Source organism: Suricata suricatta, chromosome 6 (genome assembly GCF_006229205.1).
Source record: "Suricata suricatta isolate VVHF042 chromosome 6, meerkat_22Aug2017_6uvM2_HiC, whole genome shotgun sequence".
Classification (NCBI taxonomy): domain Eukaryota; kingdom Metazoa; phylum Chordata; class Mammalia; order Carnivora; family Herpestidae; genus Suricata; species Suricata suricatta.
Genome location: NC_043705.1, coordinates 85,928,302 through 85,941,456, shown reverse-complemented (window position 1 = coordinate 85,941,456; position 13,155 = coordinate 85,928,302). Strand labels below are relative to the sequence as shown.

At 47.0% G+C, this 13,155-nt stretch overlaps 1 protein-coding gene across 3 annotated transcripts; it reads right to left on the bottom strand.

Moving 5' to 3' along the window:
• Positions 1-6,143: 6,143 nt before the first annotated feature.
• DRD1 (dopamine receptor D1) lies at positions 6,144-10,834 on the bottom strand. 3 transcript variants are annotated; one of them, XM_029941380.1, is made up of 2 exons: positions 10,711-10,834; positions 6,144-9,658 (listed from the first exon to the last, which is right to left on the bottom strand). In XM_029941380.1, the coding sequence occupies exon 2, from the start codon at positions 9,190-9,192 to the stop codon at positions 7,852-7,854; it is 1,341 nt and encodes a 446-aa protein (XP_029797240.1). In that variant the 5' UTR covers positions 9,193-9,658; positions 10,711-10,834; the 3' UTR covers positions 6,144-7,851. The 3 variants fall into 3 exon arrangements, with proteins under 3 accessions (XP_029797240.1, XP_029797238.1, XP_029797239.1); XM_029941378.1 differs by lacking the exon at positions 10,711-10,834 and adding an exon at positions 9,758-10,217; XM_029941379.1 differs by lacking the exon at positions 10,711-10,834 and adding an exon at positions 9,758-10,217 and having other exon boundaries at positions 6,144-9,232.
• Between the last annotated feature and the right edge of the window lie 2,321 nt (positions 10,835-13,155).

Genomic DNA, 13,155 nt, shown 5'->3' with positions numbered 1-13,155 from the left:
ACAAAGTGAACAATTGAAAGCCCCCTGCCTCCAGGCTCTCCCCAAAACTCACTCTTCTCCTTGGAGATACCACTGTTTTTAACAGAGTGGGCATTTCCCCACATCTTTCTATGACGTTACATAAGAAATCTAGAATGCCTGTCGTGTGTAGAATACAAGGGATCGTATTATCCATATAATTTTGTAACGTGCTTTTGCCTTTCATGAAAATCCTTCTGTAATAGTGCATATGGAGGGAGACTTTCTTTTTGATTACCACAAACCTCGGACGTCCTACGTCTTCGTGATGCATTCCCCTCTTACCAGACCCTTAGGTTGTCTTCAGCAGGCTCTTAGAAGCAAGGGAACATCTTTCACACGGGCATCCCTGAGCACAGAGATAAGGATGTATGGAAGCCAGACTCCTAGCTATGGAACTGTTAGATCAGATTGTGCTCAAGTTGTAAGTCTGGTCCCTCCTTCCAACTTTCCCTTCCAATTAGCCAGATCAGTTTACACTCCGGTGAGCAGAGCAGGAAGCCTCCGGTTTGCCAGCCCAGCCCAGAGGTTATGCTGCCCTGATGACGGAGCCTCATCCCAGGGCCACATTCTAAATTGCATGAGCTAACAAATAAGCTTTAATTTCAATATGGGTGCAATGGATTCTTACTTAACATGGCATTAACATTTGCTTTTACCTTGAAACTATTAGGACCAAGCTTTTTAGACAGACTGTCATCTTATTGCCCCTGGTCCCCTCTCAGAGTAGATCCTTTTTAATCCTTCTCTGTAACAGAAGCACTATTTTATGGTGACCCCGCCATCAAGCGAGGAAAAACCCCACAGCTGTTTTGGCAGAATTAACATGGAGCTCCCTCCTGCCCCCGCCCCCCCTCACCCCACTTAACAGCCAACAGCGATGTGTGATAACGCAGCATCTTACAAATGGGACTGGACATTATCTAAATTACAGTCAACATGTTTATAAGGCTAAATACATCTGACCTAAAAACTCAATCTCAAAACATCATGCATGTGGCTAGATAATCTCAGAACACATTGGTGACATTTGGCTGACTTTTCCTCTCCCGTGTGAAGGGTCTGGTCACCTGCTATCTGTGCACATCAACATGTGAGGGAGCCCTAGTTTGCCATTTATATACCATTCGATGATTTTTCTGCACTTGCGTCCCTCACGGAGAAAACTAACTCAGTAGAGAAGATCAGCCCTTATAACTGTAGCAGGCTCAACCCTTAAGTAAAAATTAAGACATGTGGATAAGCAGCTACCTAAGCCTTGTCATAAAGTTATTCATTCATTTAAAAAGTATATTAACGCGGGAACCTCCCTGTGTGCCAGCCTGTGCTGAGCACTGAGAATGGAGGGTTGAAACAGACTTCATCTGTGCCTCGAGGAGCTCCCCTGAGAAACAGGAGACACGACAGCCCACAACAGAATGTGTGCCCATAGCAGGACACCAGCCTGGGGGACAGAAGGGCCAAAGAAGGATTCCCAGTGAGGCTGACGCCTGAGATGAGGCTCAAAGAGACGAAGACAACAGGAGAAAGGGTGTCCCCATTGGAGGAAGAGCAAAAGGAGAGGCTTCATGTATGCCCAACAATTGTCACCAGACCACCTGGTTAACTCTTCAGATGCACCAAGGGGGCTCTGGCAGAGGGGGAACAGCACCCCGAAGCAATTAATTTCACAGCCTATGGGGCCTGGGTTCAACCCTGTCCCATCATTTACTAGCTGTATTACCCTGGACACAATGCATACCCTCTATGAATACTTGTTGTTTTGACCTGTAGAGTGGGGATGCTGATAATGGTGCCCACCTCACAGGATGGCGGTGAGGACAGAAAAAGACAAAGAATGGGCAGTGCTTGGCATGCTATGTATCGATGACTGGCGCTCGATACAACAAAGCTATTGGCACTGCCTGGAAGAAAAAGTGTTCTTTCTTCATACATTTTACTTTTGAAACACTCTTTGGTGATGCCTTATTTGGCAGTCTGTCTCTATGCCAAACTCCTCAAATATTGGGAAAGTGTCGGGTCTGTTACTAGCATCCAGCACATGACCTGAATCATAGGAAGTGCTCAAAAATAGGTTACTGATTTCAAGTAACATCAAATTACATACAAAACACACTGTGTGTGTGTGTGTGTGTGTGTGTGTGTGTGCACAATGACCCTATACAAATAGGTCAGACACCAGGGACTAACTAGAAGCCTCAGAGTTCACATGGAGATGAGAGACCAAAGACATTAGAGAAAGACTAGCTGACCTATATATCTGTACCAACCCCTGCAGACATAAACTTCATGAAACACGTGTATCCAACATCCTGTTTCTACTTGTTCTTTCATTCAACAAAGGCTTAATGGGCAAATCCTGTAAGCCAGACAGTGAGCTGGGTGCTTAGAAATATTAGAGAAAGGGAAAGAAAATAAAACAGCTTTTGCTCTCAAATTGTGTGTAATCTAGAGAGAAAGACAGGGAAGCAAGGGGATTATTTCATTACAGCAAGATAAGCCCTTGGAAAGAAATGAGAGAAGTAGAGGCTGGACGAAGACGCCCAGGAAGGCCTTTTGCAAGTATGTCCCACTGAATCTTAAAAGATTGGGAGGATCAGGCAAATAAAAGCAGCAAGGAAGGGTGTTCCAGGCAGAAGGAACAGCATGTGCAAAGGCATAAAAGACAAGAAAGGACTTTGTACATGACACAGACTGTACGAAGTTTAGAACATCTGTAAGAACAGTGCTGGTGGGGTAATGGCAATAGATGTGGCTTCAGAGTCCACCAGAGGCCTGACTATGAAGGGCTTTGCAAAAACTTGACTGTTTTTGCCTGGAAGTAATGGGGAGTCATTGAAGAATATTAAGCAAGGGCATAACACAGTCATATTTATGTTTATAAATATCACTCCATCAGCATTCTAATAGCAAAGAGAATAGAGGTTTGGAAAATGTGTCATGGGAAACCCACCAGCCTCCTGTTTCGTCCACAATGGATCTCACATCTAGTATCGTCAGGCCAAAATAGTATCTCAGAAATCATCTAACCCTGTTATCACAGAGATGAAAACATTTATTTTCAAGGGATGCACACTACTTACTTTTTAAAAAGTTTTTTTTAAGTTTGTTTATTTTGAGAGAGAGAGTGTATATAGAAGGGACAAAGAGGGAGATAAGGAGAGAGAGAGAGAGAGAGAGAGAGAGAGAGAGAGAGAGAGAGAGAGAGAATCCCAAGCAGGCTCCACACCATAATAGTGCAGAACCAGATGTGGGGCTCGAACTCACAAATCGTGAGATCGTGATCTGAGCTGAAATCAAGAGTGACCTGAGCCACCCAGGCGCCCCTAAGATTTTTAAAAAATGAAATAAAAAAACTCTGCCCCTCAATTCAGTCCTTCTAGGTCCCACTACCACCTGCCAGGTTGCTAGCACTTGTGCTAGGTGGGTTCACTTCTGCAGACAGAATTGGGGGAGATCCTCTTTGGTGGTTACAGACATTTACCAATTTTGAGAGCTAGTAGGATATCTATTCTATGAACATGAAAAAGAATTTAAGTGGTTTTGTACATGGTTGCATAGTGATTAAAAAGTTAAACCCTGTTAAACCAGAGATTATTCTTGAGCTTCTGATACTATTTAAATTACAACTCCCAAATCTTGAATGATGTAACAGTCTAAAGTCCAAATGCTGCTTTTTTTTTTATTTTATACATCACATGAAAGTTACTTAACATGACTGAAGGCAAGATGGCTAGATTGGCTTGGTAACAAAATCTTAGAAGGGTTCTCTGTGCTATAATACCTACCATCCTTCAATACTCTATAAAAATAAACAGATTGATTATATCAGGTATCTCTAATCTATATAATACTGCAATCTTGTGATCTACCGGTATCTCATGAGAAACTAAAGCAATTGTCTTAACCACGCAGATATTAAAAGCTGCTTGCTTCTGGAATACCAGAAAACCACAGCAAAATAGAATAGTGCTTTGGAAAAATCCCAAACCACAAGTATATTTCCATTTGCTTTAAGCAAACATGCAAGAAGACACATGAACAGCAGGTCCATTATTACCGATGCAATAAGTATCGTCACCAACTCCTTCGAGGTAGAGATCCTGGAAAGAATCAGGGGCGCCTAGGTGGCTCAGTTAGTGAAGTGTCCGACTTCGGCTCAGGTCATGATCTTATAGTTTGTGAGTTTGAGCCCCACATCGGGCTCTGTACTGACAGCTCAGAGCCTGGAGCCTGCTTTGGACATGTGTCTCCTTTTCTCTCTCTGCCCCTCCCCCGTTCATGCCCTGTCTTTCTCTCCTTCAAAAATAAATAAATAAACATTAAAAAAAAAAAAAGAATCAGTGAGCCCAACATTTCAGTGCTCTGTACCCTTAGGGACACTAGCCTCATTTAAAGTCTCAAGAGAACCTGCATCTTTATTGCCATGTGAACAGGCTCAGAGAGGAACAGGTGCTTGTTTACTCTCACACAGCTTGAAAGTGCTGAAACAAAGCCTGTGTTTTCTGTGTCCCAGGCCCCCCTGTGTGGGAACTGGCTCCTGGGGGGCGGAATGATCAAGGTGGAACGCTGCTGGTACTAGCCAGGGCGGAAGTCACAAGGGCGGAGACCTCAGAGAGTGGAGAAGTCAGAAAGTCCCTGAAGTTGGATTATGTATCAATTTGCTTTTTGGGGGTTGATCCCTCCATTGAGGAAGCTGAGGCACGTGTTTTGTTCCTCCTGTGTAATCAGTTGTGACACGGAAGCCTCGGAGAGGGTGACTGCCTAGGTCCCAAGGGAAACCAGTGACTTTGCCACCCACACCCATATCTACCCACCAAAGCCCAGTGTTCAGTCCCCCTTCCGTAAGACTTCCTATTGTCCCATCACCTGCACAAGCCATGCCTCTCTTTGACCAGGAAAGGCATCCTCTCAGAAAGAAAGGGAAAAAGAACACCTTTTGTAAATTGTCTCTCTTGCTAAAGTGTTTCACATATACTTAGCATGACAAAGCCTTATCACGTTGACTACACCTGAAGTGAAAATCATGATGTAATTTTACTTTTACGGCTATACATGAAATTCTCAGAAAGATTCTATCAGTGAAACCAATACTTTGTAAGATACTTTTATCAATCCTGCATGCCTGGAACCCAAAGTACAGTCTCGTCCACATTGTCCTGAAGTTTACAGTTCTGTAATACAGTTTCTAGACATATCATGTATTTTTCACTCTGCCAACGAAATAACTAGCGATGGCTTTTGTGCCATGTCCCATTGATTGGACAATGACAACCCTGAGTATTACAGTTGGTGCTGCTGGACTATTAATTAAGGAACAGAATTAAACTGCAAGGAATAAAGATACCCAGAAAGCCAGGAAGCAGAAAGAAGAGGCATCATGTGGTATGGGTGTTCATTCTAGATATGTTCATTATATGCCAAAGCCTGGGGAAGGCAAATATGGAATTTGAAAAGACACCATCTGTTGTGTGATGTTCCAAATTATAAACTTAACCCTTAATTTCTACATTCCCCTGCTGTTCAGGCGTTCTCCTTCTTCAGGATGAAAAAAACTAAGCAGGTTGAGCAGGATGGATGGATATGTCCTGTAACATATTTTGATCAGCTCAACATCACAACCTGTATATTTTCTCCAGAAAGAAATTCTCGTTATATTTTACTCTTAAACACTGCCCAGAAATGCAGTGGTTGACATTAGCTTAGGGTCCACATAACCCACAGCAAGCCACAGTTTTTTCTGTGATTTTTATGTTACTTAACATCTCTGGGCTCTTTGAAAGAAAAAAAGGAGAGATTTTAGAATGCTTTCAAATCTGTGAAGCAAAAAGTAGAGTAATAATCCCTCAAGTGAAGAGGGTTTTCTTTATAAAAACTGTTTTGAAGATAGACAAAAAAACCATCAAGAATATATAGTCCAAATCAAAAACATTTCCTACTTAAATATTCAAAGGCAACATGTGGCCTCTGTAACAGGAGATTTCTCCATTAAAAAGAAAAACAAAAGTAAGGTTATCCTCAAAACTGCCCAGGTTTTCTTACTTAGAGGTCTGAAATAGCCTAGTTTTTAAAATACACTTAACAAATGTGACACAGCTCATTCAGGGTTGATTTGAGTTCACAAAATAATTTTATTATATGTAAGAAAGCATACAGGCAATAAAATGAAGAAACATTCACAATGCATAAATAACACGGACCTGATGCAGGAGATAGTTTTCAGTAGATTTCTTTCTTGTTACCCATTTCATCTAAATATTAAGTAAATTGCTTATCAACAAGACTTTGTAAACATTTCAAAGAAATCCTCGTGAAGTGCCCCACAGGAATTGAGTATCTGGCAAGAGAGACTCCCGGTACTGGATACAGTTGAAAAGATGAAATAGGAACTTGATTCCAAAGCACAGAGAGGGAGCTAGCATTTGTCAAAAGAGATACTGATGGCTTTGGGGGCACTTAACACACCCAACCGGGAAGGGGTCTCTTGTTTTTTCCACCAAGAGAAGTGTCTAACTTGAGGATGATAATGAGGCACTATTCGTTAGTACACTATTAACATCTAGACTTTAAAAAAAATCAATTCTAGATTCAGATTAAAGCACTACAAAAAGTCACCCCACTGAGTGGTGTGACTTGACCTGGTAAGATGGAGATGCAGCCTTTGACCTTGTCCACTGGCGAGACTGGTGTAACGCGAGAGTTAAGGAAACCTACTGTCTTCACGACACATAGTTAACCAGGACGGCAGTTAGTTTGGTTCAGAAAAGCTATCTGACACTGAAATGAGAAAAGACGCAGAGGGCCAGTTATTTTACATAAATACAAAGTGGCGCGTACTTTTTATTACCACCTAAGATCATAAATTTCAAGTCAGGTTCTTCGTAAGCTGGCTTTTATTAAAGATATTTACACAACTACAAATCATTCTCCTGGGAAAGTCTTTATTATTTAAAAAAATTTGAACACAATAGGAGCTATACTTTTTTAAGTTTCTCAGAATCTTTCTAGAAAAAAAACATTCACAGCATTTGTCAATCCTCACCTCATATCTATTTATGCCCATGAATTTTAAGGAATTATCACAGCTTCATTTCCTATCAGTCTTTGCTGTGTTGCTGGAAGTAAGCATTTAGAATTTCAGAGAGTTTGTGTGTTTATTCCATTGGCCAATAAGGTACTAGTTAGAGGGACAAACAAGGTCTCAGATAACTTGTTAGTTTATCCTATGACAATGATAAATATAGATTTATTATAATAAATTAAAAATATCCACATAATACAATAAATAAATAAAACCAATATCAACAAAGCATCTTTCAAGTCTGGGAAAAAATCCCATTCCTACTGTAAGGCTTAATTATGTTTCAGAAATAATTTATGAAGGCATGCACATACCTTGACAATCTGAAAACTTTGCTTGGACCAGTGTTAGCACCTGTTAGCACACAGCAAACTCAACCCTTCTCATTTCCTTCCTGGAAAGGATTAACTCTTGTAAGCAATGATGTTCATTGTTGATTCTTTGCCCTATATTTTAAGTCCTAAGATAAGAACCAGTTTCTAAAAATAATTTTGGAGCCAAAGACATGTCCCTGTAAGCGTTCACTTCACGTATGTCCCTCTTTGATTCCACTATGAACAACACAGAAAACACACTGGAATGTATTTTAAAATATAGTTAGTTGTGTGTTGATGGAAAGCAGTGGGGGGGAGGGGGCAGGGGCTTGCCTGACGTCTCAGGGTCTCCCCACACCTTCGTTTCCTAATAGCCAACCAGTGAAAATCTCCTCCAGCTTTTGGGGTGAGCCCGTCTGGCAGGATTCATCTCAGAGTTCAGGTTGGATGCTGTCCATTTTGTGTGATGGGCTGGATCTTCTCTAGAGAGACATCGGTGTCATAGTCCAATATGACAGATAGGGCTGGGGACAACTTCTCCAAGGGTTTGGCCATTCCACATGCCTCCTCCTTCTTCAGGTCCTCGGAGGAGCCCACTGCATGTGGGATCAGATAGACCAGATTGCAGTCCTTGGAAATGGAGCCACGAGGCTCGTGATGGCTGGAAAAGACCACAGCCCCATTGTTATTGATGCTAACCGTCTCGATGGCATTATTGGTGGTAGGGCACAGTCTGTAGCATCCTAAGAGAGTTGAAAATGCCTTCCGAAAATCAGCATTAAAGGCATAAATGATGGGGTTCAAGGAGGAATTAGCCCACCCGAACCACACAAACACGTCGAAGGTGATGGAATCAATGCAGAAGGGCTTGGTCTCTCCAGACCCACAGAAGGGCACCATGCAGTTCAAGATGAAGAAGGGGAGCCAGCAGCACACAAACACCCCCATGATCACGGACAGGGTCTTCAGGACTTTAGTCTCTCTTTTGAAGGACATCTTAAAGGAGCTTTCCGGTTGAGAACACTCCACGGGTTTGCCATTACCTGTGGCGGTCTGGCAATTCTTGGCATGGACGGCAGCCCTCTCCAAGGCTGAGATGCGCCGTATTTGTTTCTGGGCAATCCTATAGATCCTGGTGTAGGTGACAATCATGATGGCCACGGGGATATAGAAGCTTATCAGGGAGGATGAAATGGCATATGTCCTGCTTAAGCTGGAATCACAATTGTCCATGGTCTCACCTAGGGAAGTGGCATTCCCGTCCGAGGAGCCTGTGGGTTTGGCCTTGTGCCAGCTGAGTTGCACTGGGATGAAGGAGATGAGTACAGACAAGGTCCACGCCACGCTGATCAGAACGAAGGCCGCTTTGGGGGTCATCTTCCTCTCGTACCGGAAGGGGCTAGAGATGGCCCAGTACCTGTCCACGCTGATGACGCAGAGGTTGAGGATGGACGCGGTGGAGCACATGATGTCAAAGGCCACCCAGATGTTACAGAAGGACCCAAAGGGCCAGAAGCCAGCAATCTCCGCCACTGCTTTCCAGGGCATGACCAAAACAGCCACCAGGAGATCCGATACGGCCAAGGAGATGACAAAGAAGTTGGTCACCTTGGACCGCAGATGTCGGAATCTGATGACGGCTGCACAGACAAGTGTGTTCCCCAGGAGGGTGGACAGGATGAGCAGAGACAGGAAACAGGCTGTAAGGATGCGGAAGGAGAAGGCTCTCTCCACCACCAGCCCGGCCCCGTCCATGGTAGAGGTGTTCAGAGTCCTCATCTTGCAGAGGGGGACAGGGGGCTCTGACACCCTCCAGTTCCTAAGCAGGGAGGAGAGGTCCGTCAGACCTGCAGGAGTTCTCACCCACTGGGCAGCCCCTTGCGCAGCCCCACTGGCTCCCTGGGCCGCAGGACCTCACCAGCATCCCATCAGAGGGCTGTAACCCTTGGCACCCCCACTCAGCCCCTGGGAAGGTCCCTCTTGCTCTCTAGAACTGTCTTCTGGCTCCCTTGCTCCAGGGCACTGCTGCGTTGACCGGCTGACCCTTCAATTCCCCCTGGAAAGCACTGGCTTTTTAGCATATTTTAAACTATCAATCCAGAGATTCCCAGGCCTCTGCGGCTCTAGTCAGTCGTAGTCACACTGGGGGCTGTTGCCTCTCGGGCGGTGACAGAATTCTCCCCTTTCGGAGGCGCAGCTGAAAACACATGCCTCACTCCTCCAAGCCCCTGGCCCCACATACGCCCTAAAAAGCAAAAAGAAAGCAAAGGTCGTTCGCCAAGACTTGAGCGGATCGCAGCTTTACCCATATCAACCCCAGTGCAACTCCGTGCGAGCCACCTACCTTGCGTTGAGGTTGTGTCTCTACAAAAGCCTCCGGAGCTCCGAAGGCAGGCTTCGCTCGGCGCCGCAGCTCCACAACGCCCAGGAGGTGCGCTGGAGTCCTGCCCGGCGCGCGCGGCCGGGGTCTGGCTGCTGATGCGCAAAGATCGCCGGGCAGGTTCGGGAAATGATCCCGGGCCAGATCCCCCAGAGCCGGCGCAGCCCCACCTTTCCAACGGCCAGAGATCGTTCAAGCCAGTGACACCCAGGAAAAGGGCTCCCAGGCGATTGGCTCCTCCTTGAGAGAGGGCACCTCCAAGACTAGTCACTTGGGCAGCTTCTTTTCCTCGATGCCTTTCTCTCCCGGAGCCGAGCGCCCGGGTGCCCCTCGGGTGGCCTCTGGCCCCTCGGGGCTGGGCTCTGCGCCTCTCCACTGCACTGTCCGCTACCTCCCGGGAGCCCGTGGGAACACCAGGCAAAGAGAGCGGAGCTGGCACCGGAGAGCGCACGGGCCAGCCGGGTTCCCGCGGGGCACAGCCCACCCCGCCCCCGCGTCCCCTCCCCTGCCCTGGGGGCGGGCTTCGCTTGACAGGCAGAGTTGCGGGCGACAGCCTGCACGTGGTTGCTTGGATGATGCCGCGGGCGAAACGGGGCGGGGGACGCCCAGGTGAGCATTCGCACGCCCTGGGTCACCTGCCAACCCCCGGACCCCCAGACCCCCGGACAGCACGCGACAGGGCCCGCAAGACAGATCCTTGTGTTAGAACCTCAAGTAAGCCCGAGTCCCCAGAAGGCGAAGCCCGGCCAACATCCACTGGGGACGACCCCAAGCCCTTCCCAAAGACCGACGAAAGGAGGGACCTTGCCCACTCTCCCACGCATACCAAACGCTGCAACAGCCCGCATCCGTCCGACCTGCATCTCCAAGTGTCCTCCAACTAGGGTGAGGGGTGTCCCGCCGGCGCCTGCACTCACCATTCCGAAAGGGCTCCCCGCAGCGGCGCGCCTGGCAGATGCGCTCCGCTGCGCCCCGAGGGCGCTCCCTTCAAGCTCCTCCGGGGCAGCCGGCGCGTAGCGGGCTGCGGTCAACGCCGGACTGCAGCCTGTGCCCCGCGCGGGGCGAGCGCCCCAGCTCCAACGCCACGAGTTCAGCGAGCCCCGGGCGCCCTCTGCCGGCGACGGGCCCAACCCAAGTCCCCGCTGCTCAGGCTCCCAGATTTCGTGCGGACCTGCGCCTGGACCCGCCGCACTTCCTCGATCCTGACTGCAGGAACCTGGAAAGGGGGAAGCACAACATCCCTTATTCAGGATTCAGTATGCTTGAAATACCCCTAAAAACTGATAAGGGTGAAAAATTCCTTTTGCTGGCAGTGCATTCACTGAACCGATACATTCTGAGCATTCATTAGGTGCCAAGAGCAGGGGCGATATAGCAGGATGGAAGCCTTATTCTCAAGGAGACCAGCGAGACCGGCATTGACTGAGCAGCCTTTGTGTCCCGGGCACATGCCTTCTATTGTACACCCCTTAAAACAATCCCTCCCGGTAGGCCCGGCTCACTTCCACTTTGTCCAAATGGAAAATGGGATTCAGAAAGGTGTTCAAAGTTACAGGGCTAGGGCCGGTGCTGGCAGCCTGCCTCCCGCCTGCCTGTTTTCTCTTGTGCGTCACTGCCTACCCGGGCGCTCCGGGTCTAGTGCCGGAGCCAACAAACTAAATAAGTAATTACTCCCAGGTCTAAAATAGAGCACAGGATGGAGGCAAGAGGGCCTAGTGGAGAAGGATTTCCCCAGCTCCTTCCCAGCTGCCCTGCACAACGCCTCGCAGGTCAGACTTCCAGCTGATTGTACCTAAATGGGGCTGTCACCTGTGCCTTCCTAAGTAAGGGGTTTGCATGTCAGACCGCCTGGCTTCCCGCCCTCACCCTGCCACTGCTGGCTGCATGTGTGTGCACTCTTTCCCCAAGCTTGGTTTTTTCCTCTTTAAGACGGTGATGACAGAGCAGGATTGTTCTAGTATTCTATGAGATGATGTTTACAGAGGGCTTGGGTCCTGAGCCTAGGAACTGCTCAGCCCTCCATGGGCGAAAATCCCTGAGGGCTCATTAGAAAACCAATAGCCCTAGCTCCACGGTGAGGTCCCAGCCCCACATTGAAAGCTACAATTTTCTCTGCAAAAATCCAGAACCTAAGTACTAATTCCATTCAAATTAACCACTACAACCTGCACCTTGGCTTTAAATGAAAGCACTGTATTCCTGACACAGACCATCAGGTGCCTCTGCCCCCACTTCTGTGCTCCCACCGGCAGCCTCACTGTCACACACAGGGACACCATGAGTCATGAGTCAAGGTCACAGACACAGTTTAGCCACACACAAGCCCCCCAGAAACCACATTCTCATAGAGAGTTAAGTCCTGCCTAACATAATACATCCAGATCGGTTTCCTGAAAGTAGTCATTCCCCCAAGTCCCTTCTTGACTTCATTTTCTCTGCCTTTCCCTTTTACAGAATATGCTTCTGATTCAAGATGGTCATGTGAACTTGAACATATAACTCTCACATTCTAACCACCCCATCCTGAAATGTTTCTAATGCATTCTGCCTGGACATACACGAGTAGGAGAAATTCAGCGTTAGCCCTGGTAAATTGGAAAGAGCGGGGTCCTTTTTCCATGATAAAGGGCAGACGGGACTGGACTAGAGGGGGGCGAATATCCCTGGCATTTTCCATATGGGAAGACACCTCCAAAAGAACATACTACCAAGACAGAGGTAACAGCGGCCAGGATAAGGCCAATTTGAGGGGGAGCAGTTCTGTCCAGTGATTGCCCTTAAGACACGCCTCCAACGCCCAGTCCTCCCAGAGCCGATAACCCCAGCGATGCCCACTGCTTTTTAAATTAAACTAAGGAGACAACCACAATGGAATACCCAGGCCTGAACAGGGGGGAGGGGTCTCATCTAAATAAAACCCAGTGAGACAGGTCAGGTTTCAGGGGGCATCACATTTAAGGAAATACCAGTTCCATGGCCAAAAGTATTTGATATGAAGTTTACCCACTACCCAAAGCTTGTTCGAAAAAATTACATTCATAACATATTCCTTCCTATCCTTGTTTCTCGCAAGCTAGGTAGCTGCTCCAGGAAAAGAAAAAAAAATTCTTTCTTTGCTTGAAAAATCCCTTAAATTCTTTCCAAACTAGCCTATGCCGACCTTTGTCATTTTCTCTCAACTCATTCACATGACAGGTCTAGGCGATCAAATCAACATATGACACAGCTGGGAAGGGTGAGAGGTATTTCTCATCTACGAGTAAATGTCTGCTATCTTCAGTATCAGAGCATCAAATCTCCTCCTTACCCATAATATACAAAAGAGGTTCAGAGGGCGCCTCGTGGCTCAGTCGGTTGGACTT

Excerpts from the sequence above, each read along its gene's own strand:
- DRD1 (XM_029941380.1), bottom strand. The coding sequence starts at position 9,192 with ATGAGGACTCTGAACACCTCTACCATGGACGGGGCCGGGCTGGTGGTG.